Source organism: Mya arenaria, chromosome 7 (assembly GCF_026914265.1).
Source record: "Mya arenaria isolate MELC-2E11 chromosome 7, ASM2691426v1".
Taxonomy (NCBI): Eukaryota; Metazoa; Mollusca; class Bivalvia; order Myida; family Myidae; genus Mya; species Mya arenaria.
Window position 1 is genome coordinate 22328071 of NC_069128.1, and position 25644 is coordinate 22353714.

Consider the following 25644-nt stretch of genomic DNA (forward strand, 5'->3'; position numbering starts at 1 on the left):
TCTGCACCGGCGACTGAGTTCGTCAAGCCTGAACTTGTCAAGCCGCACAGGTGAGTGAGTTCGTCAAGCCTGAACTAGTCAATCTGCACCGGCGACTGAGTTCGTCAAGCCTGAACTAGTCAATCTGCACCGGCGACTGAGTTCGTCAAGCCTGAACTAGTCAAGCCGCACAGGTGAGTGAGTTCGTCAAGCCTGAACTAGTCAAGCCGCAGCGGCGACTGAGTTCGTCAAGCCTGAACAAGTCAATCCGCAGCGGCGACTGAGTTCGTCAAGCCTGAACTAGTCAAGCCGCACCGGCGACTGAGTTCGTCAAGTCTGAACAAGTCAATCCGCACCGGCGACTGAGTTCTTCAAGCCTGAACTAGTCAAGCCGCACCGGCGACTGAGTTCGTCAAGTCTGAACTAGTCAATCTGCACCGGTGACTGAGTTCGTCAAGTCTGAACTTGTCAAGCCGGTGGTCGCACCGGCGACTGAGTTCGTCAAGCCTGAACTAGTCAATCTGCACCGGCGACTGAGTTCGTCAAGCCTGAACTAGTCAAGCCGCACAGGTGAGTGAGTTCGTCAAGCCTGAACAAGTCAATCTGCACCGGCGACTGAGTTCGTCAAGCCTGAACTTGTCAAGCCGCACAGGTGAGTGAGTTCGTCAAGCCTGAACTAGTCAAGCCGCACCGGCGACTGAGTTCGTCAAGCCTGAACTAGTCAATCTGCACCGGCGACTGAGTTCGTCAAGCCTGAACTAGTCAATCTGCACCGGCGACTGAGTTCGTCAAGCCTGAACTAGTCAAGCCGCACAGGTGAGTGAGTTCGTCAAGCCTGAACAAGTCAATCTGCACCGGCGACTGAGTTCGTCAAGCCTGAACTTGTCAAGCCGCACAGGTGAGTGAGTTCGTCAAGCCTGAACTAGTCAATCTGCACCGGCGACTGAGTTCGTCAAGCCTGAACTAGTCAATCTGCACCGGCGACTGAGTTCGTCAAGCCTGAACTAGTCAAGCCGCACCGGCGACTGAGTTCGTCAAGCCTGAACAAGTCAATCCGCACCGGCGACTGAGTTCGTCAAGCCTGAACAAGTCAAGCCGCACCGGCGACTGAGTTCGTCAAGTCTGAACTAGTCAATCTGCACAGGTGAGTGAGTTCGTCAAGCCTGAACTTGTCAAGCCGCACAGGTGAGTGAGTTCGTCAAGCCTGAACTAGTCAAGCCGCACCGGCGACTGAGTTCGTCAAGCCTGAACAAGTCAATCCGCAGCGGCGACTGAGTTCGTCAAGCCTGAACTAGTCAATCTGCACCGGCGACTGAGTTCGTCAAGTCTGAACAAGTCAATCCGCACCGGCGACTGAGTTCTTCAAGCCTGAACTAGTCAAGCCGCACCGGCGACTGAGTTCGTCAAGTCTGAACTAGTCAATCTGCACCGGCGACTGAGTTCGTCAAGCCTGAACTAGTCAAGCCGCACAGGTGAGTGAGTTCGTCAAGCCTGAACTAGTCAAGCCGCAGCGGCGACTGAGTTCGTCAAGCCTGAACAAGTCAATCCGCAGCGGCGACTGAGTTCGTCAAGCCTGAACTAGTCAAGCCGCACCAGCGACTGAGTTCGTCAAGTCTGAACAAGTCAATCCGCACCGGCGACTGAGTTCTTCAAGCCTGAACTAGTCAAGCCGCACCGGCGACTGAGTTCGTCAAGTCTGAACTAGTCAATCTGCACCGGTGACTGAGTTCGTCAAGTCTGAACTTGTCAAGCCGGTGGTCGCACCGGCGACTGAGTTCGTCAAGCCTGAACTTGTCAATCCGCACCGGCGTCTAAACTAGTCAAGCCGAACTCGCCAAGCCGCATCGGCGACTGAACTTGTCAATCCTGAACTAGTCAATCTGTACCGGATACTAAACTTGTCAATCCGCACCGGCGACTGAGTTCGTCAAGCCTGAACTAGTCAATCTGCACCGGCGACTGAGTTCGTCATGCCTGAACTAGTCAATCTGCACCGGCGACTGAGTTCGTCAAGCCTGAGCTTGTCAAGCCGCACCGGCAACTGAGTTCGTCAAGCCTGAACTTGTCAAGCCGCACCGGCGTCTTAACTAGTCAAGCCGAACTCGCCAAGCCTGCGACTGAACTTGTCAAGCCTGAACTAGTCAATCTGTACCGGATACTAAACTTGTCAATCCGCACCGGCGTCTGAACTTGTCAATCCGCACCGGCGACTGAGTTCGTCAAGCCTGAACTTGTCAATCTGCACCGGTGACTGAGTTCGTCAAGCCTGAACTAGTCAATCTGCACCGGCGACTGAGTACTGAACTAGTTAATCTGTACCGGATACTGAACTTGTCAATCCGTACCGGCGTCTGAACTTGTCAATCCGCACCGTCATCTGAAAGAGACAAGCCGCACCGGCGACAGAACTTGTCAAGCCGCACCGTCGACAAAATTAGTCAATCCGCACCGGCGTATGAACTAGTCAAGCCTGAACTTGTCAAGCCACACAGGCGTCTGAACTTTTCAAGCCGCAACGGCGACTGAACTGGTCGAGCCGCAACGGCAACAGAACTAGTCAAGCCGAAACGGCGACATAACTAGTCAGACCGCAACAACAACAAAACTAGTCAAACCGCAACGGCGACAGAACTATTCAAGCCGCAACGGCGACAGAACTAGTCAAACCGCAACGGAGACTGAACTAGTCAAGCTGCACCGGCGACTGAACTAGTCAAGCCGCACCGTCGACAGAACTAGTCAAGCAGCACCGTCGACAGAACCAGTCAATCCGCAACGGCGACATAACTAGTCAAGCCGCAACGGCGGCAGAATTAGTCAAGCCGAAACGGCGACAGAACTATTCAAGCCGCAACGGCGACAGAACTATTCAAACTGCTACGGCGACTGAACTATTCAAACCGCAACGGCGACAGAACTATTTAAACCGCAACGGCGACATAACTAGACAAACCGCAACGGCGACAGAACTATTCAAACCGCATCGGCGACAGAACTAGTCAAACCGCAACGGCGACAGAACTAGTAAAGCCGAACTGGCGACTGGACTCGTCAAGCCGCACCGGCTTCTGAACTCATCAAGCCGCACCGGCGACTGAACTCTTCAAGCCGCACCGGCGATTAAACTCGTCAAGCCACACCGACGACTGAACTAGTCAAGCCACGCCGGCGACTAAACTATTCAAGCCACACCGGGACTGAATTAGTCAAGCCACACCGGCGACTGAACTCGTCAAGACGCACCGGCGACTAAACTGGCAAAGCCGCACCGGTGATTGAACTCGCCAATCCGCACCGGCGACTGAGCCAGTCAAGCTGCGCCGGCGACTGAACTCATCAAGCCAAACCGTCAACTGAACTCAAAAAGCCGCACCGGCGACAGAACTCGTTTAGCCGCACCGGCGACTTAACTAGTCAAGCTGCACCAGCGACTGAGTTCGTCAAGCCACTCCGGCGACTGAACTTGTCAAGCCGCACCGGCAACTAAACTTGTAAAGCCGCAACGGCGACTGAACTTGTCAAGCCGCACCGGCGACTAAGCTCGTCAAGCTGTTCCGGCGACTGAACTCGTCAAGATGAACCGGTGACAGAACAAGTCAAGCCACACCAGCGACTGAACTCGTCAAGCCTGAACTTGTCAAGCCGCAACGGCGTCTGAACTATTCAAGCCGCACCGGCGACAGAACTATTCAAACCGCAACGGCGACATAACTAGTCAAACCGCACCGGCGACTGAACTCTTCAAGCTGCACCGGCGATTAAACTCGTCAAGGCACGCCGGCAACTGAACTAGTCAAGCCACACCGGCGATTGAACTCGTCAATCCGCACCGGCGACTGAGCTAGTCAAGCTGCACCGGCGACTGAACTCATCAAGCCACACCGGCAACTGAACTCATCAAGCCGCACCGGCGACTGAACTCATCAAGCCGTACCGGCAACTGAACTTGTCAAGCTGCAACGGTGATTATGTGTGTATTTTGTTGAGTGTATGTAAGGTTTCACATTGTGCCTCTTGATAGGGCCATCTTAAAAAAAATCAATGGCCATGGATCTTTTCTCAAAATTTCAAGCTGCACCGGCGATTAAACTCGTCAAGGCACGCCGGCAACTGAACTAGTCAAGCCACACCGGCGATTGAACTCGTCAATCCGCACCGGCGACTGAGCTAGTCAAGCTGCACCGGCGACTGAACTCATCAAGCCACACCGGCAACTGAACTCATCAAGCCGCACCGGCGACTGAACTCATCAAGCCGTACCGGCAACTGAACTTGTCAAGCTGCAACGGTGATTATGTGTGTATTTTGTTGAGTGTATGTAAGGTTTCACATTGTGCCTCTTGATAGGGCCATCTTAAAAAAAATCAATGGCCATGGATCTTTTCTCTGTAAATTCAATTTTATTTTAACGGGTGAATTGTGCTTACTAATTAAGCGTTGACATAAGTCATAGTGAAATTAAGTACATTTGTAATAGCATTTTTGTCTCCGGGAGACAAGCTACTTTAGTGCACTCTTTATTTTTGGTTATTAATGATCATGAATGATTTCATAAAAATGATCCCGAATTAGATTACAACTTTACTTTTATTCAAAATGAACAAACCAGAACGATTTTCTACTTTTATTTCTAAATCTTCCATAGATACCTATCGGTATACGTTTGGAATATCACAAATTTGACACTTGCACAATACAATGCAAGGGTATTTCCATATTTGATTACTGTCACCGGCATACCGTACTCCATTTTGCTCTTCGGGGAGGTAAACAAGAACAAGTCTTTAACTATTCGCATGACCTTTTAAGTTTTCAATATAAATTTAATACTTTAACGCAATACATAAGTATTTCGATTGTCTCAAAATAAGATTTAACAAATTTAATACAATTATTTTAATATACCAAATCGGATGAACAAAAGTCGAAAACAATGGTTTTTAAGAAGAATACCGTGTTTAATTTAAAAGAAATGTGCAGAAAACACGGTATTGCTACCTTATGAGACCATACTAAATCGCAGTAAATTGTTTAGCATTCACTAATCATTCAATATTTTTTTTGGCGTTTTCAGCTATTAAATACACAGTTATAATATTGTTAATAGTATTTAATATTTTCCACAAATGCATTATTTAGTAAGTAGTTGATAGTTTATCACTCAAAATTTATGTTTGTTTTACATGTGTTTGTATTGATTTTGAATAAGAGTGTCACTTTAAATATTTTGACACGTGCTTGACTTTCATATACTGATATTGGCGGCTCGAGAGTGATTTCCAATTAAGTATATATGTATGCAAGACTTTTAATTAAAATTGAAAATAAATAATCGTAAAAAGAACGCGATGTTTAGTTGTTTAAAATAACTGCGCTTTATGATGTCAGTAATCAACGTCGCACGCGATTTTTTGGTGAAATGCACAAAAGTTTGATTTTTACGTCAATCTTTCCACACATTGATAATTTTAGATATGCAAGAAAAAATATCAATCATGTTTTTTCCAGTCCGGATCGAAAAATATGACCCCCGGGCACGCTGCGTGGTCGGTAACTCGGAAAGCCTCGTTACCGGCTTACGCGCGTGCCCTCGGGTCGGATTTTTCTATCCGTACCGGAAACACATGATAGATACTTATAATATAAGTTCCATGCTATTTTGAGTTTTTGTAAGAATTAATGGGTTGAACCAAAAAGTGCATTGATTACAGGAATAAAATAATAATCATAAACATACAAAACCAATTATTGCAGGATAAATCGTATAGGGTCAATACGTACAGTGCAAAACGTACAAGATCAATAATTATAAGACACGTAAAATCATTACTTACATGGCAAAACATAAATCATTACTTACAGGGCAAAACAATCAAGATTAATAATTATATGATAAAACACGTAAAATCAAAAGTACAGTGCGAAACATACAAGATCAATAAGTATATGATAAAACACGTAAAATCATTACTTACAGAGCAAAACATACAAGACTAATAAGGCACTCAAATATGACTTTTTTATCAAAAACATATTTTTGTTCAGTGAATACAGCAATACATCACGCATCAAACATGAAAACCGCAATGCCATTGGTCCAGTACTGGTCACTCGTTGACCCCGTATTTGTCCATATTCTACTACTATTACCATGTTGTCCTATTCTTTTAACCGTACCAAAATGACGTCTTTTTTCCGATTCCAATTAATAAATGAAAGACATTTTGAGATGTTTTGCGTCTTGATCAATGTATAAAGATTGCCGACGTGATGTATTCTTTACGGGGTTTGTATATGACCCGGTATGGGATGTGTCAATATTTCAAAGAAGACTTATCCTTGAGCAAATCTTGTACTTATGAGTTATTCCTCAAAATGATATTTTGTTGATATGTATGCCTTCAACACAAACTCTAGCAGTCTGTTGGATGAGAAAACAACAGATTCGTAGATGTTCAATTCGGCCTGCTGCTGGGTATGAACACTATGTAACTTATAATAACTAAGGAACTTTTCTTCTTCTTTTTTGATACATTTTTTTCTATTTCGATTTCGCTCTTTTTTAGATCTCACAGAACTTTAGTTTGCACCAGCGAGCAAAATGAGTGGAATCATTAACGAACAAAAGAAACAATGTTTTATTAATTCTTGATCGTGCCCTTTGGCACACTTCGGATGGTTCATAAAGAACACAATTCCTTGCTTCTCCATAATTCACAACATTGTACTTGCCGTTGAATTTTATTGAAATAACTTCTTCCGTTATTGTCATGTGTCTAAAAAGGCAAAATGCATAATGCGCAATGTGACATCGGATGATTTGTCTTTCATCCTCACACGATGCCGTCAGAATCACTGCTTCATGATTTAAACAGTTGTACCTGTATCTAATAATATCACCAGGGTTTACATCATTGCTATTTGTTATTGGTTTCAGGGACACGCCAAGCAGCAGTGCATTCTGTTCGTAACAGGAATCACATAAAAGTCCGCCTTTTTTCAGTACAATGTTACGTTTTCCTTCGTCAAATACAGCGCAGAGACAACCATCTATGAAAAGATCCAATATAATTCTAAATTTACCACTTTGCGTACTTAATGCAACTCCTGTAACACAATATGTGGCAAAATGTTCACAATTGTTTGTAGGTATACAATAATCATAGTCGTCAGCACACTCCTGAGCCCGTCTTAAGATTACGTTTATATCATGTTCTCTATTTTTATACACTACTAATTGAATATCTGAATTTGGAAAGTTAAGCATTTCAGTTTCTTTAATGTGAGCCTTTTTGAAACGACGTAGAACATCATACAAAAATCCTAGGGTAGTGTTGGTTGCTTCAAAATATTTAATGGATTTTTCTTCACTGTTTACTTCAGACACTATAGCATGATGATCGTAAATGTACCCGCAGAATACGATATGATCACCGACATGAACTTCATCGATGGTAAACACAACCTCACGTTTGACGCACTCCAGACAATGCATCACAGGATCTTCGCAATCTGGCAGGTCGAATATTGATGACAACGCATCATGGAGGAGTAAGCGAACACCACGCCTGGCAACACATTTCAATATTGTAACTACCTTACTGAAACAATAAGAATATATTTTTGTGTTACTATATGGTTTTTGTTTAGAAGAAATACAAATGTAGTACGTTTTAATAAACAATCGCTTCATAAAAATCGTTTGAATAATTATTTTACATTATTTGAAAAGCAAAAGGAAAATATTAATCTGTTTACTTCATGTTGTCAATAAGTACATACGAAGCTTTTTGAAGAAGTTCAGAAACATCTTTACCAACCTCAAAATGTTTTAACGACAATACTACATGATGGTTATTATGATAAAAATGATTAAACATCGATGGTTTGAAGATAAGACAAAATGAAGTCAAAACATCTGTCTGTTTAATACAATATTTGTTTTTCGAAACCTTGTTTTATGGGAAACAACATTTTGATAGGCATTGCAGAATTCTTAATGTACACGACTCAAAACTCCTGACCCTAATTTCTCGAAACTTCCCTTACAACATGATAAAGATAGATACGCTCACCATTTTTGTGTATCAATAATTTGCGTAATATCAAGTTCTTAAAATAAGAGTAACAAACTTGTTTGCCAAATATATTTGGAAATAACATTTTCGAATGAATATTTTTAGAATAAAACAATCAAACTACAATGGGCTCTATCGTGCTTAAGTAAAACATGATTCTAAAGGCAAAGCAAATACAACTGCATGAAATAAATCATCGAAGTTTATATACGAAAATGCACAAAATATACAGTCGTATATTTTAAACGTAAACAATCTATTTTACCATTTAAAACAAATACATATTTAAATGTAATCAATGTAGTTTAAGGATAATTACACGATAAGTAAAGGTCCCGTGAAACATATCATTATCCTGCAACGAAAACAATACGAAGCAATTTAACTTTTCTTTTAAATTACGATAAGTTACTCGCATGTCTCTACAATGAATACGTTTGATCAATATTGAAACCAATTTCAAATCAAAGTTATGACTTCGTACAAAAACATATTAAATAAGTATGATACAAAGCACAAATATTTGTAAGATAGAGATATACCAAAACGTTTATATAATTCAATACATGGTTTAAATTCCGAAATCAGCGGGAATGGGATATGTAGAAAAACAAATTTTCTAGTAATAAATACTTTCAAAAATCATCTCAAAATCCTTATGTCCTCTTCCAGGATGGGGGATAATAAACAGGAGTGGATTGATGATGCGTGTATTCCGATCCGTAAAATCACCCTTATTGCTGTTTTGCAAAAGCATTCACCATCGAATTGTTTGAAAGACCGAAGAAAATTGTTTCGGTTTTTATCAAATGTTCAGTTTCTTCAGTTTGTATTAAAAAATAGACAGCACCGTTGATCCTTTTCCTATGGTGTATTCATTTATTCAAAAACAGTCTGATAGCAATGATGAAATATATTGGTGTTGTATTGATAACAAAAAAAACTTACGAGTGTATTGATAGATGCAGACTTTGTTATACAATTTTGTCATTAAGAATCAACGGTAAATTATTATCCTTCGTGAGATTTATATTCTGTCAGGTGAAGCTTTGTGTAAAGCAAATATGAATTATTAGTTCGTTAAATGAGTGTGTGAATTAAACCTAAGGATTTCCAATTCAGTCAAATATATAAAACGTTTTATTGCAATTTTGTAGTCTGAGGTCAGGCAAATATGCATTGCATAAAAGGAAATCTACTTTATAATTTTCGGTTAAATCATTCTTTAGAAATGTTGTTACCACTCAAACCAGTATGAAAGGCGAATGGTACAATTAAAGGTAGAAATAATTACTGTGCTGGAGACAAGCGGAGGAACAAATAATTATACGTTAGTTGTACTTATGTTATTATGTATGAATTCTTCTTATTCTATTAGATAACATGAATTGATTTTAATTCATATATTTTCCAATTACTGTCATTCATAATTCAGTTGTTTTCATTTTTCAGTGCACGGCCTCTTATGGCATATCGACCGCCCAAAAGATCTTTTTAGGGGCGTTCTGGAATTCCGTTATGGTCATTGCTAAACCATTTCGGTTGTTGATCCCCTCATATGGCAGTTTTAAATGTGCCAAAAGATTTAAAATTAGGTAACCGCCTTATGCCGTCCGGTAACGCTGGTTACCAGGATCCGCTACGGATGGTGATTCTAATTTCAAATATGTTTTAGACTTTGTGATCGGTGTGTACTTTGTGAACATTCGTGATAGGGATGACATGTATTGTCAAGTTATGACCCGTCTCCCGCCGTCCCCTTTTCCCAACACTTAACATTTAATAACATTCATATATAGACGTTATTAATTTTTGTAGAGAATTAATATGTGAAGTGGTTGAGTGAAGCTTTTATAATAAAAACATACTGTTGTGGTCTAACGTGAATAGCCTTGATTCCTACAGTGTTGATAGTTTAACCTCTAGAAACCTAATTTGAAGTGGCTGGTAAAACTTTATAACAGTAACCTTTGATAGTAGATACATGATGTCCGTCAATTATCTGAACTTTCATGATGTCTGTCTATAATTAGGGCTACGGCTATCCGTTACCTGTTTTACCGCTGCATCATCTACTTGTTACAAGTGAACAATAAGTTGTATGCGGCCTTTGCCTAATATAACGAAAGAAATGATGACGTCACTTCTTTTTCCTTCTTGAAATTCTCTCAAAGAGTAAAACAGTTGTTGTTCTTCCTCCAAAAAACTTCAATATCTAGCTACAGCGTTTATTTTTGGTCTGATTTATTCAACACACTCAATCATTTTTTTGCATACGTCTCACACTGACGTCAGTGGAATATTTTGTAGACGTGGTGCATACGATGTAATATTGAAACAATTATAACAGTTACAAATAAGGCGTATCTGTTATTTTGATTATTTCGTTGTATATAAATTAGAAAAAAATATTATTTGTACAAGTTCTTCATTAATCGTGTTTAAAGTAACAAATACATGGCGCCTCATAGGTTTTGGGAGGAACTTGGTTATGTACTTAAAAGTGCTCATGTGGACCTTTATTATTTTTGTCGCACTTTATCTTGCCGTATTGTTAATCCCCGGAATTGTTTATGCAGTCATGGGGTTGTTATGACGGGAACGCCACTTTGTGGACAGTTATGGGAACGTTTTATCTTCTAACTTATAGCAGGCGAATTAAATCCTGATTACTACTCGCTGTATACCAGTTTCAAACAGCAGTATTGTCCCTTCGTATTCTTGATTTTGTGTTTTCAAATTTGATATATTTCAATGTTTTGAATGGCCTAGTCTCACTCCCAAATCAAACATCAGTGCACAAGTGGCTAGGATACAATTTCATCGACGTCATTCCCGATATGACTTTACTTCCGCATAGAATTTTGCACGATTTTCTAATGCAGGCGTCATTCTGTCCCGAAATTGACAAAAGATGGCCATACGAATATGGAATTTTTGATTTCGCGCGAAGAAAGTACCGAACTTGGGCAACAGCCAATTAACAGCCGAAGCAAGTACGATGCCTACAGATGGTCCCACGATTGCACCCGAACCCGACAACACGAAGAAAGGGTTTTTTATTAAGCATTTCACCCACAGGACACACGCAGGCAACACGACGTCGTAGTGACAGTACGATATGTTCGAACAAGGTCACGAAGGCGTCAGGTGACTTCCCGATGGAATAACACATTTGGTTCAAAAGCATTGTGCCCTACTATGAATATACTTCTCTTTAGTGAGATTGAATATGTTATTCGTACTTCTTCATTCAGTTCTGAAACATTGTAGATACTGGCATCGTTGCTAGAACCATCAGAGCCGACATAAAGCTTGTGAAATGTAAAATCTACACTGGCATCGTTGCTGGAACCATCAGGGACGACATCAATCTTGGGAAATGTAAAGTCTACACTGGCATCGTTGCTGGAACCATCAGAGCCGACATCTTTTTTAAATATGTACGTATACGTCGACGAGGGCCATGAGGACAATGGAGAAGAGCGCTTGTAGTTTCTGTACACAGAGCCAGTATTCCAAGTACACGTGACCGCCACATGCTAGCCATCCAGAGCACCAGCGCAGTGTGAAAACTGCCATCTCTTCTAAAACTGCAAAGCAATGACGGTCCACTCTTCAGCTGTAGTAGGACACTGGATCATCTCAATAGCAAACTTTGATGGCATCGCAGACTCTGAAGTTGTAAGACGGGCTTGAATTATAGTAAACGCAGGCCACGTGTCGTAGACTGACAAATAGCTTGAGCCAAGAAGGGATATACTTTCTGTACCATGTGTCCTTCTAGTAGTAGTAGTAGTAGTAGTAGTAGTAGTAGTAGTAGTAGTAGTAGTAGGTAGTAGTAGTAGTAGTAGTAGTAGTAGTAGTAGTAGTAGTAGTAGTAGTAGTAGTAGTAGGTAGTAGTAGTAGTAGTAGTAGTAGTAGTAGTAGTAGTAGTAGTAGTAGTAGGTAGTAGTAGTAGTAGTAGTAGTAGTAGGTATTAGTAGTAGTAGTAGTAGTAGTAGTAGTAGTAGTAGTAGTAGTAGTAGTAGTAGTAGTAGTAGTAGTAGTAGTAGTAGTAGTAGTAGTAGTATAGTAGTAGTAGTAGTAGTAGTAGTAGTAGTAGTAGTAATAGTAATAGTTGTAGATCTTTTAAGTGCTCATGAAAACCACTTGGTATTGTATGGTATGAATTAAATTTATAACATAATAATAATAATTTAAATAAAACTTATAATTTATGCCAGCATTATCATATGTTGTATTTGAATATTCATATTATACGTGTTCAATAAATTTTTATTTGTATCATATCCTTATTTGTTGCGCCATCTCCTGTGTAATGTAAAGCCCAAGTTTTGTGTTTGTCTCTTGAAATAGATTAGTCGAATCCATAACGGTTTATTTAAGTTCGATTCTGAAAACAGCGAGGGGTTTTCCAACACAATAATAACGCTTATTTTAAAATGTATATACACATGCATTCATAAACCTGACAATGCGTTCACTATATGATGGCATTACTATGGTATTTTATTTACACAACCATAAAGACCTAATAATCTATAATTTAAAACATAAGCATTCTTGTCATTGATGTGTATATAAACAAACACTCATAAGCGTTCTTGTCATCTATGTGTATAAAAACAAACAGTCATAAGCATTCTTGTCATTGATGTGTATATAAACAAACAGTCATAAGCGTTCTTGTCATTAATGTGCATATAAACAAACAGTCATAAGCGTTCTTGTCATTTATGTGTATATAAACAAACAGTCATAAGCGTTCTTGTCATTGATGGGTATATAAACAAACAGTCAAAAAAGTTCATATCATTGATGTGTATTTAAAGAGTCATAAGCGTTCTTGTCAATGATGTGTATATAAACAAACAAACAGTCATAAACGTTCTTGTCATTGATGTGTATATTAACAAACAGTCATAAGCGTTCTTGTCATTGGTGTGTATATAAACAAACAGTTATAAGCGTTCTTGTCATTGATGTGAATATAAACAAACAAACAGTCATAAGCGTTCTTGTCATTTATGTGTATACAAACAAACAGTCGTAAGCATTCTTGTCATATATGTGTATATAAAGAAACAAACAGTCATAAGCGTTTTTGTCATTTACGTGTAAACAAACAAACATTCATAAACGTTCTTGTCATTTATGTGTATTATTAACAAACAAACAGTCATAAGCGTTTTTGTCATTTATATGTATATAAACAAACAGTCATAAGCGTTCTTGTCATTTACGTGTATATGTACCAAAAAACAGTCATAAGCGTTCTTGTCATTGGTGTGTAAACAAACAAACAGTCATAAGCGTTCTTGTCATTTACGTTAATATAAACAAACAGTCATAAGCCTTCTTGTCTTTGGTGTGTATATAAAAACAGTCATAAGCGTTATTGTCATTGATGTGAATATAAACAGTCATAAGCGTTCTTGTCATTGGTGTGTATATAAACAAACAGTCATAAGCGTTCTTGTCATTGATGTGAATATAAACAGTCATAAGCGTTCTTATTATAAACGTTTAATTTCAAAGAGTTATGCCTACTTGGACGTGCACTTCTGTTTATTTTTCGCTCTTTGTAAAGTTTTTCTACAATGTTTGTTCTCAAAATCCTGCCTATGACTATGAACCTCTGTTACATATTGCCGGCGGCATGATTTGTATCAACAACCTTATTGTGAATGCTACGCTTCTACTGGAACAGTCATGGCTGTCTTTTAAATGCATTATTGATGCCGTCGTAAAATAACGTGTAATATAACCCCTAAACACTGAACGCGCGTGGTTCCCCTGATCCATTTTACACAGTGGATGTACACTCAGATTCTAGGAATGTTAATGCTAACCATTGTCCAAAGGTAATAGCAATCAATAGTGTCCATACTGTTCGTTTCGATACGCAGAATGTTTGACCAAAAAACGAAAACTTTGAATTGTAAATAAATCATAGTTGCACACAAAATTAGTTTCGCTATTTTACTGGCCATTGGTACGTCATACGCCATTTTTTCCAAAGTTTCGGAATTGATGTAAATTGAATATTCTTATAACAAGGGCCAATAAACAGCAATAAATAGCAGAGCAATCATGGATATCCGATTTAAATTAACACGTTTCTAAAATAACATACACAAATGTAAATTCTAAAGCTAGGAAAGATATCTAGAAACGGAGGAGTACTTCACAGGCATACTAAGGCCGCAAGAGGGTTCACAACGACCAGTAGTAGTATATTTCAGGATTCTGTACAGTCGGGGCATGGGGTGTATTGGTTTTTAAAAGTGACATTGACCTTGACCCTAGCGGCCCCAAATGCAATCTCATTACAGGTATCCATAAACACTATATACCAAGTTTGGTCGCAATATGTCAACCCAAACTAATTATTTTCTTAGTTTCAACTAATTTTCTATATTTAGTTACAATGACCTTGTGCTTGACCGTCACCCAAAGGGTGCCAAACGCATTCCCATGCAAGGTCTCCATAAACTCTGCCTATATATGTTTAGTGATAATGTCAACCGTAAGTATTCAGTTTCAACCCTTTTTCTATTAATAGCAACAGTGGCATTGAGCTTGACCCTAGGGGCCCTAAACTCCATAATAGAACCTCTTCATATATACCACAACTGGTCACAATATGTCAACCGTAACTAAAGATATTCAGTTTCAACCGTTTTTTTTCTATTTAAAGAACTAATGACCTTGAACATAGGTGCCCCAACCGCAATCACATGAAAGATCGTAACAAACTCTTCCTATATACATGTTTGGTAAAAATATGTCGACCTATACTTTAGTTTTCCAGTTTCATAGGTGTGTTTGACGCCAACCGTTCGCCCAACCGCCCGGAAAAAAACGTAAGTCATTCTAATAACGGTTCCACTATGTATAAACTGTTAAAAAGGTGGTTGTAGTGTCTTGAGATGTAGGGTGACAATGAAGTGTGATAACTGACAAAACAATAAAACCAAATACGCAATCTATTGGAAACGTCTATAAGAAACATTTATTTGCTACAACGATTGAAATTACAGAAGCGAAAAGAGCTCAAACTCTAAATCAATATGACAGTGAAGTATGTAAAGATTTACGAATTATATTAAAATTATATAAAGGTGTAGGTATTACCATTATACTAAAATTATATAAAGGTGTAGGTATTATCATTATACTAAAATTATATAAAGGTGTAGGTATTATCATTATACTAAAATTATATAAAGGTGTAGGTATTATCATTACAAGATAACGCTTGAAACTGATTAAATGGGGGCTTTAAACGGCATCAAATCGTGATTACAATTGAAACTATATACAAATATTATGTGTATGAACAATACATGTACACACGTTCTCATGCTAATAAAACCACACATATCAGTATGTAATACGTTTTGTGGAGATGAAGTAAATACGTGAAATAAAAGAGAGTTGCGAAACACGACGTGCACGTCTAATTGTTTTTTTACTTTTAGCTACACGAAAATGCTTAAGTTGCCGTTGAAAGTCAAATTCGTTTGCGAATGGCGCTATACACTTGTACTTGTATACATGTTCACATATACTAACATAAATCGCTTTCTTCGTGCTTTTATGAATGCTGTTTTAAACTCATTCAATGTAAACATACCCTGATGACGTAGACGAAAAAAGTAAGTACACACGTACACATACCCTAATGACGTAGCCACACAAAAACGTAGTACACAAGTAAACAAACCCGAACATGTTGTGTTAAGCAATCTCTCTAATATAAGATTAATATTCGACCTGTGGACAACATGAACATCATACAATGCTTGACAAATAGTCTGAATGTCTATAACTGAACTAAATAAGTTCTGGCAAGAGCAATAACCGGAGACAAACGGGATGAGTTTTTACTTATTTTCTATGCGAGTCAAGAATGGAAATTTACCAAAATATCATTTATATTCTCTGTTAAAAATCCACTCTTATGATATTCCTTTATAATGCCCGGTCATATATTTTAAACATTATTTTTTAAACAATAAAAAATAAAAAATGGAGCATGAGTTAAAAGTTGTTAAATAGAAACATTCGGAAACAATTAGAAACTCAAGGTGAAGAAAACACTCATATACAACAATAGAACTATTACACCAGCTGTGTTTCTTGTCAAACATAAAAATCAAACATGGTATATACTTACATTCAGCTAGTACCATATATATTGACACATGACTATATGTGAAATGCTTTTACAATTCTCACGTGTAACACACCTATTCCGTACAGCGTAAACACTGTTTCATTCAATATAACTTTATGTATATTAGTCAACATGCAAATATATATATATATATATAGAAATAGAAACTACACTATTATACATACATCATTGAAGACATTCATTTGGATACATTGGGCGAACATGGTAGACAAATACATGTCAAAACATTATGGCAAAATACCAATTATGAACATTTCTTCAGTACGGACTATCAAATATTTACAAAATGTATAGACAAATGCATTTATTTTGATAATTTAATGGACAGGGACAAGCAAACTTGCCAAATTGCCAAATTGACCATATAGACACTAACGAGAGACACATAATGTCACAATTAATGTACATAGCTGACGTATGATATACAAAAACAATATTTCTGAATAATTAAACATTTGAATATCAGTATTTATGTCAGCAAAGCAAAGCAAATGTTCACTGTGTAGACTGGAAGTCGGGGGTTAAGAAGTCTATGAATATTCAACCTCACTCTTTGAACAATCATACAAATGTTGCAAACTTAAACTTAAGCAATTCGACTGACACATAAGCTATTTTTTCTGACAAACTCGTTAACCATGATGTTAAATCTTGATGTCAGGTGACCGACCCTAAACAATTTCAGTACATTTGAAAGGTGTTTGCTTGTTGCTGATTCCTCTATATGCTCTATATTGCAACTCTTATTGGACGTTAAGGTCATATTTTGCAATCTTTTGAAGAGTAAAACATCTTCATTGCTTTACTATTTTCAGTATTGTTTATATTTTCTGTCTCTACATATAAAATGTAATGTAAAATTTTAAAATGGTAACGAAATAAAATGTGTACAGCAAACATCCTTTTTAATCCCCAATAACTTTTCAAGACAGTTTTTAACTTTCATATGTTATCCCATACAAATATGCATTCAATGGATGATAAAACATGCACGGTTGTCACTCGGTTTATGTACACAAATACTCTCACATGTTATCCCATACAAATATACATTCAATGGATAATAAAACATGCACGGTTGCCACTCGGTTAATGTACACAAATACTCTCACATGTTATCCCATACAAATATACATTCAATGGATAATAAAACATGCACGGTTGTCTCTCGGTTAATGTACACAAATACTCTCACATGCTATCCCATACAAATATACATTCAATGGATAATAAAACATGCACGGTTGTCACTCGGTTAATGTACATAATACTCTCACATGTTATCCCATACAAATATACATTCAATGGATAATAAAACATGCACGATTGTCACTCGGTTAATGTACACAAATACTCTCACATGCTATCCCATACAAATATGCATTCAATGGATAATAAAACATGCACGGTTGTCACTCGGTTAATGTACACAAATACTCTCACATGTTATCCCATACAAATATACATTCAATAGATAATAAAACATGCACGGTTGTCTCTCGGTTAATGTACACAAATACTCTCACATGCTATCCCATACAAATATGCATTCAATGGATAATAAAACATGCACGGTTGTCACTCGGTTAATGTACACACATACTCTCACATGCTATCCCATACAAATATACATTCAATGGATAATAAAACATGCACGGTTGTCACTCGGTTAATGTACACAAATACTTTCACATGCTATCCCATACAAATATGCATTCAATGGATAATAAAACATGCACGGTTGTCACTCGGTTAATGTACACAAATACTCTCACATGCTATCCCATACAAATATGCATTCAATGGATAATAAAACATGCACGGTTGTCACTCGGTTAATGTACACAAATACCTTCACATGCTATCCCATACAAATATGCATTCAATGGATAATAAAACATGCACCGTTGTCACTCGGTTAATGTACACAAATACCTTCACATGCTATCCCATACAAATATGCATTCAATGGATAATAAAACATGCACCGTTGTCACTCGGTTAATGTACACAAATACTTTCACATGCTATCCCATACAAATATACATTCAATGGATAATAAAACATGCACGGTTGTCACTCGGTTAATGTACATAAATACTTTCACATGTTATCCCATACAAATATGCATTCAATGGATAATAAAACATGCACGGTTGTCACTCGGTTAATGTACACAAATACTTTCACATGCTATCCCATACAAATATACATTCAATAGATAATAAAACATGCACGGTTGTCACTCGGTTAATGTACATAAATACTTTCACATGCTATCCCATACAAATATACATTCAATGGATAATACAACATGCACGGTTGCCACTCGGTTAATGTACACAAATACCTCCACATGCTATCCCATACAAATATACATTCAATGGATAATAAAACATGCACGGTTGTCACTCGGTTAATGTACACAAATACCTTCACATGCTATCCCATACAAATATGCATTCAATGGATAATAAAACATGCACGGTAGTCTCTCGGTTAATGTACACAAATACCTTCACATGCTATCCCATACAAATATACATTCAATGGATAATAAAACATGCACGGTTGTCTCTCGGTTAATGTACACAAATACCTTCACATGCTATCCCATACAAATATGCATTCAATGGATAATAAAACATGCACGGTTTTCACTCGGTTAATGTACACAAATACCTTCACATGCTATCCCATACAAATATGCATTCAATGGATAATAAAACATGCACGGTTGTCTCTCGGTTAATGTACATAAATATTCTCACATGCTATCCCATACAAATATACATTCAATGGATAATAAAAAATGCACGGTTGTCTCTTGGTTAATGTACACAAATACTCTCACATGTTATCCCATGCAAATATACATTCAATGGATAATAAAACATGCACGGTTGTCTCTTGGTTAATGTACACAAATACTCTCACATGTTATCCCATACAAATATACATTCAATGGATAATAAAACATGCACGGTTGTCACTCGGTTAATGTACACAAATACTCTCACATGTTATCCCATACAAATATACATTCAATGGATAATAAAACATGCACGGTTGTCACTCGGTTAATGTACACAAATACCTTCACGTGCTATCCCATGCAAATATGCATTCAATGGATAATAAAACATGCACGGTTGTCTCTCGGTTAATGTACACAAATATTCTCACATGCTATCCCATACAAATATGCATTCAATGGATAATAACACATGCACGGTTGCCACTCGGTTAATGTACACAAATACTCTCACATGCTATCCCATACAAATATGCATTCAATGGATAATAAAACATGCACGGTTGCCACTCGGTTAATGTACACAAATACTCTCACATGTTATCCCATACAAATATGCATTCAATGGATAATAAAACATGCACGGTTGCCACTCGGTTAATGTACACAAATAGTCTCACATGCTATCCCATACAAATATGCATTCAATGGATAATAAAACATGCACGGTTGCCACTCGGTTAATGTACACAAATACTCTCACATGCTATCCCATACAAATATACATTCAATGGATAATAAAACATGCACGCTTGTCACTCGGTTTATGTACACAAATACTCTCACATGTTATCCCATACAAATATACATTCAATGGATAATAAAACATGCACGGTTGTCTCTTGGTTAATGTACACAAATACTCTCACATGTTATCCCATACAAATATACATTCAATGGATAATAAAACATGCACGGTTGCCACTCGGTTAATGTACACAAATAGTCTCACATGCTATCCCATACAATTATACATTCAATGGATAATACAACATGCACGGTTGTCACTCGGTTAATGTACATAAATACTTTCACATGCTATCCCATACAAATATACATTCAATGGATAATAAAACATGCACGATTGTCACTCGGTTAATGTACATAAATACTTTCACATGCTATCCCATACAAATATACATTCAATGGATAATAAAACATGCACGATTGTCACTCGGTTAATGTACATATATACTTTCACATGCTATCCCATACAAATATACATTCAATGGATAATAAATCATGCACGGTTGTCACTCGGTTAATGTACACAAATACCTTCACATGCTATCCCATACAAATATACATTCAATGGATAATAAAACATGCACGGTTGTCACTCGGTTAATGTACACAAATACTCTCACATGCTATCCCATACAAATATACATTCAATGGATAATAAAACATGCACGATTGTCACTCGGTTAATGTACATAAATACTTTCACATGCTATCCCATACAAATATACATTCAATGGATAATAAAACATGCACGATTGTCACTCGGTTAATGTACATATATACTTTCACATGCTATCCCATACAAATATACATTCAATGGATAATACAACATGCACGGTTGCCACTCGGTTAATGTACACAAATACTCTCACATGTTATCCCATACAAATATACATTCAATGGATAATAAAACATGCACGATTGTCACTCGGTTAATGTACATAAATACTTTCGCATGCTATCCCATACAAATATACATTCAATGGATAATAAAACATGCACGATTGTCACTCGGTTAATGTACATATATACTTTCACATGCTATCCCATACAAATATACATTCAATGGATAATAAAACATGCACGGTTGCCACTCGGTTAATGTACATATATACTTTCACATGCTATCCCATACAAATATACATTCAATGGATAATAAAACATGCACGGTTGTCACTCGGTTAATGTACACAAATACCTTCACATGCTATCCCATACAAATATACATTCAATGGATAATACAACATGCACGGTTGCCACTCGGTTAATGTACACAAATAGTATTGAGAAATGTAATAAATTCCGTTCAACGACGCGGTTTTTGTTCAGGTTAAAATTGTTTAGCTCAAGTAAAGTCTTTAAATCTAATTTATTTTTTTAAAACAACTTAAAGTATATAAACCCATAATTTAATTGTTAAATTACAGAAAAATATACATAGTAGCTCTTGCTTACTTTATCGAAAGCGCCAAATGTACATGTACTTGGCGATTAAACCCGTATAGGTATCGCGTGCAGTCACGACATTATAGCACAGTGAAATTGGCACATGATTGTATACAATTGTAAATGGCTGATTGACGGTCCTCAAAGTCTTGGATTATTGTGCAATGTTAACCTTAATCATTGCTCCCGTTGTTTGGAAGAAGGTACATGTATCCTGTATCGAATTCAAATAAGCAAGAAGAACACAGCACAGAGGTCATGTTTGTTAAGCATAATATACATACAGTACATAAGGTCATCATATTGCTAGTTTTGATCAAAGTCCAGCACAAGAGCAACACGTGCTTAACCCTAGTTTAGTCTTAATCAACACTTTTAACATTCAATACACCATTGCAGCCAAATATTTGCTACATGTCTCCGAATATATTTTGTCCGTACAAGTTTGATCGAAAATCGCAATCTAGTCTTAGAGAAAAAAATTAGTCCTGTTGTTCATCGAAGGATTGTTCCGTAATGACATTTAACTGTACACGCGACTGGCTGCGTTTTCGTGGCAGCTTACACCAGCGTGCGAAATGACTTGAATCATTTGAAAAGAAGACGAAACGCTGCTCATTAATGCGAGACTTTGCTCGCTCCACTACCGTTTCTGGTGGATACACTTCGTATTGCGGAGGCCCGTATTGAAGAACAGCGTAACTGCCATCAAACCGTATAGTATTTTCTTCTTCAATTATCGTTCTGTGTGAGAGAAATCCAAGGAAAGCGTAATGCGCAATGCTGACATTCACTGATGACTTGTCAGCTCCCTTCGTTTCCAAAACGACTCCCTCATGTAGTAAATTATAGTACGTGTATCTGATTACGTCACCAGCGTGAACGTCATCTGCTGATAAAATCGGTTTCACGCTTACGCTTAGAAGGCGTTTGTTCATCTCGTTACATCGACTGCATATGAAGTTATTCTCGAACAATTTCGCGTTGCGCATTCTCTCATCGCTTATCCCAAGAAATCCACTGCCTAGAAAAAGTTTGCTCACCATCAGAAACTTTACTGCTTGAATGCTAAACGGTGTTCCGGTCACGCAGTACGTCGCAAAATGTTCGCAGTTATTTTGGATAACATTATAGTCAAAATCACGATTTTCTCTTTGCTTTTCACAATACACTCTCGCGCGACTTGCAACCTTGGCCTTCGTGAACACCCGATTCTTGTAAACAACAACGTTAATTATATCGTTTGCGTAATCAAGCGTCTTCACAGTTTCCTCAATGAAAGCTTTTTTCCAGAACATCAGACCAAAGACTGCCCCGGCTGGTGTATTCGTGGCTTCGATGATTTTGATCTGGTTTTCACCTAGTTTTTGAATCACAATCGCATGGTGATCATACAATCTTCCATAAAAAGTAATATGATCACCGACCTCCATATCATCATATGCGAAAACAGGTACAGCTTTGACGCATTCTGCACATTTTCCGAACTCGTCAGGACCTTCTAATTTATAATCCGGCTGATTAATATCTTCTTCTGTTGAATCTGTATGCATTGGTCCGAAATCATCTCTTTTCTCTTTTCTTTCATAGATAATCGACTGCAAATCAGTGGGTCTTTGGAGGTCGTCAAGACCAAGCTGGCGCAATCTAATCATAGTCGCTTCCATCGGCCCGTCCGGGGACTCCATGTCTCGTTGATAAACACACGGTACACTATGCAGAATACTTCACCTGAAATATATTTGATAACGTTATTACATTCCGGACGCCAATGAGTATGGAACGCCATTTCCACATAATCTCAAATATTTGATGAGTGTAGACTTGGCGTTCCAAATTACATCCAAAGTTTGAACATATCGGATTTGGATCTATTTGATATGTCCATTGCCAGCAATGGAACTTGTAACATTATCAGCGTCCCTAACGCCGTCTTAAGCGGTGCCATTTGGAACTCCACTGCCATTTTTATCGGAACAACCTCGGATGTATATGGACGGTTCACACACTCAGAAATATGTATGATCAAGTCATCTGCAAGTAGATCGCGTAGTATATTGAATTTTGCATTTAAATTTAATGACTTTAATTGTGTTTTTTTGGTAATTTTGGTAATTTTAATTGTGTTTGCAATAATTTACTTCACTGGCAATCAACTTAAACTTAAATCAGCACATATAAGCTGAACTACTACATTAAATTAATGATATTATTCAAAATTTTACGAAATACTTTTACTGATGTAGCGGTGTTCTATTTTCTTAAATAGCATGCGAACAACAGGGACAAACGCATAAGCCGAATATTAAATGGTTAGATGCCATAAAGAAACACCGAACTGATTATTTGGAAACGAAATACGTCTCAAAAGACATATATTTCCTTCTCGTACTGTTGTTATGACTACATTCATTTAGCCGTTGGTACTACATTTAGCTTTTATCATAAATACAAACTATTGGTGAAAAGAATATTAGAAAGAAGACAATGCAAAAATAGTTTTAAACCTTATGAACATACCTGATCATATTAAACGTACTATATTTACTTAAAATAGCGTGTTTGTGTCGATGTTGTTATGGTTTCTTTTGGAATTCCATATCTATTTTTAGAATCAGGGAAATTCCGATATCATTGTGAGTGAGTGGTGAAGGTCGCTATGAGTTAATATGATAATGACTAGTATATTACGTTGTTGGTTTAGTTCTTATGACAAAATGCAACTGGTTCGATGAAGGAAGACCTAATTAGAGTTGCATGTTATGTGTACATACTCAAGCATCAAGTGAATTATAAATTCATACTCAAAAACATATAGAGCTTTCAGCGGCGTAGCCAGGCATAACTGAATGTTACGCACGAAATGGGGAGGGTGTGGTAGGGGAATATCACTGTAGCCTTAAGGGGTTCGGGGTTGGGGTGGCATCACTACTTTGATGCCATTTTTGGCCATATTTATTGTTTTCATTTTTCAAATTGATGTTACGCACATGCGTTAGTGCGTAACGCTGGCTACGCCCCTGGGTATAGACATATATTAAGAAACATGCATTCAGTATGAATAACTACAATTAGCATCTAGATTTGTGTCCCTCGGGACCCTTATGTTACTGCTGGGAAATATTAAAAGAGAATTTAAGCTTTAAAAAGCCCAAAATAAATATGGGGTGTTTTAATATATATATTCACAGGTGATAAGATCATGATTTTTTATAAATGATAAAGGGGCATTCTCGGCTTTGGTAATTTAAGTTATTTATATTCAGAAAAAAATAATAAAAAATATCAAAACATATTTTTGGCCTAGTGATTGAATGGGTTTTCCATAATCAGTGCGTTAGAAGACAATTACAAGGCGGTAACACCCAGTGCCCCCCCCCCCCAAGTTGTGCTGACCGTTCCAAGCCGGTGACCAATACATTATTTATAGTAGATATGTTTTAATACATGCGAATGAGCGTAAAGAACGAGCTTTCCTTTAATACCTAGGTGTAGGTCCTCTCCAAGTGACCCCCACTCCCCCACCCCACACAAAAAATCCTTATATAGCTCACAACTTCTGCGACATGATTTTAATCTTAATCGTCCCCTGCTGTCTATCTGATCAGATCTCAGATCTGAGTGTCCTGCTGTGAAGTACTGTAGGTTTGATTAAGGAAATGAACTAAATATATGATCTAATTATCTATTATTGTGTTCACTTCTTCAAATAATATTAAAACTGTTATAACAATGCAGTAAAAACATATAATTTAATAAATACATTGACCATGCATATTGTTTATACCAGACTTGGTTATGTATTAGAAGAAGAAGTTTTAATCAGAAACGATATTATATGACCCAAGAAACATTTCAATACAAACAAAACATGCACTTAAAACAATAATTACTGAAATAATGAGCTTATCTACTCTGAAAGTGTCTACTCTAAATGGCCCTGAGCCAATCAACAAATACAGGGGAAATTGACTCCTACTGTGACACCAGGGCACTTAACGAGGGAAAGACGGTCGGCCCAGTTGTCTATCCTAAATTATGATCGGACCTGCTTGAGGCCATCAGAATTATTAATGTCGTTCATCTTTGTCGTGATATTTTTTTTTACTTTTATGTTATAAAAGGAATGGCAATATTACTATATTATAGTATATTCCATACTTTTTTAGGAGTCTATCATGAACTATTTTAATGCAACGTTTATAAATACGTTGAAACTGTTGTCTATCACAGATTATTTAGCTTGAAATAGGCTATTGAGCAAACAGATTTTAGGCTTAAAAGTATCACGTTTATGAAACTGTTGTCCGCATCTCAATAATATGTACCTTTTAATAATACGAACTTGTTAGTGTCTATCAAAGAAATATTTTAAT

At 37.6% G+C, this 25644-nt stretch overlaps 2 protein-coding genes across 2 annotated transcripts; both read right to left on the bottom strand.

Moving 5' to 3' along the window:
- Nucleotides 1-4657: 4657 nt before the first annotated feature.
- LOC128241776 (uncharacterized) lies at nucleotides 4658-8472 on the bottom strand. The gene is made up of 2 exons (XM_052958860.1): nucleotides 8377-8472; nucleotides 4658-7580 (listed from the first exon to the last, which is right to left on the bottom strand). The coding sequence occupies exons 1-2, from the start codon at nucleotides 8406-8408 to the stop codon at nucleotides 6542-6544; spliced, it is 1071 nt and encodes a 356-aa protein (XP_052814820.1). The 5' UTR covers nucleotides 8409-8472; the 3' UTR covers nucleotides 4658-6541.
- Nucleotides 8473-21518: 13046 nt separating this feature from the next.
- Nucleotides 21519-23813, bottom strand: LOC128241774 (uncharacterized). Its single transcript, XM_052958859.1, has 2 exons — nucleotides 23789-23813; nucleotides 21519-22999 (listed from the first exon to the last, which is right to left on the bottom strand). Exon 2 carries the CDS (start codon nucleotides 22954-22956, stop codon nucleotides 21751-21753), a length of 1206 nt encoding a protein of 401 aa, XP_052814819.1. The 5' UTR covers nucleotides 22957-22999; nucleotides 23789-23813; the 3' UTR covers nucleotides 21519-21750.
- Nucleotides 23814-25644: the final 1831 nt, after the last annotated feature.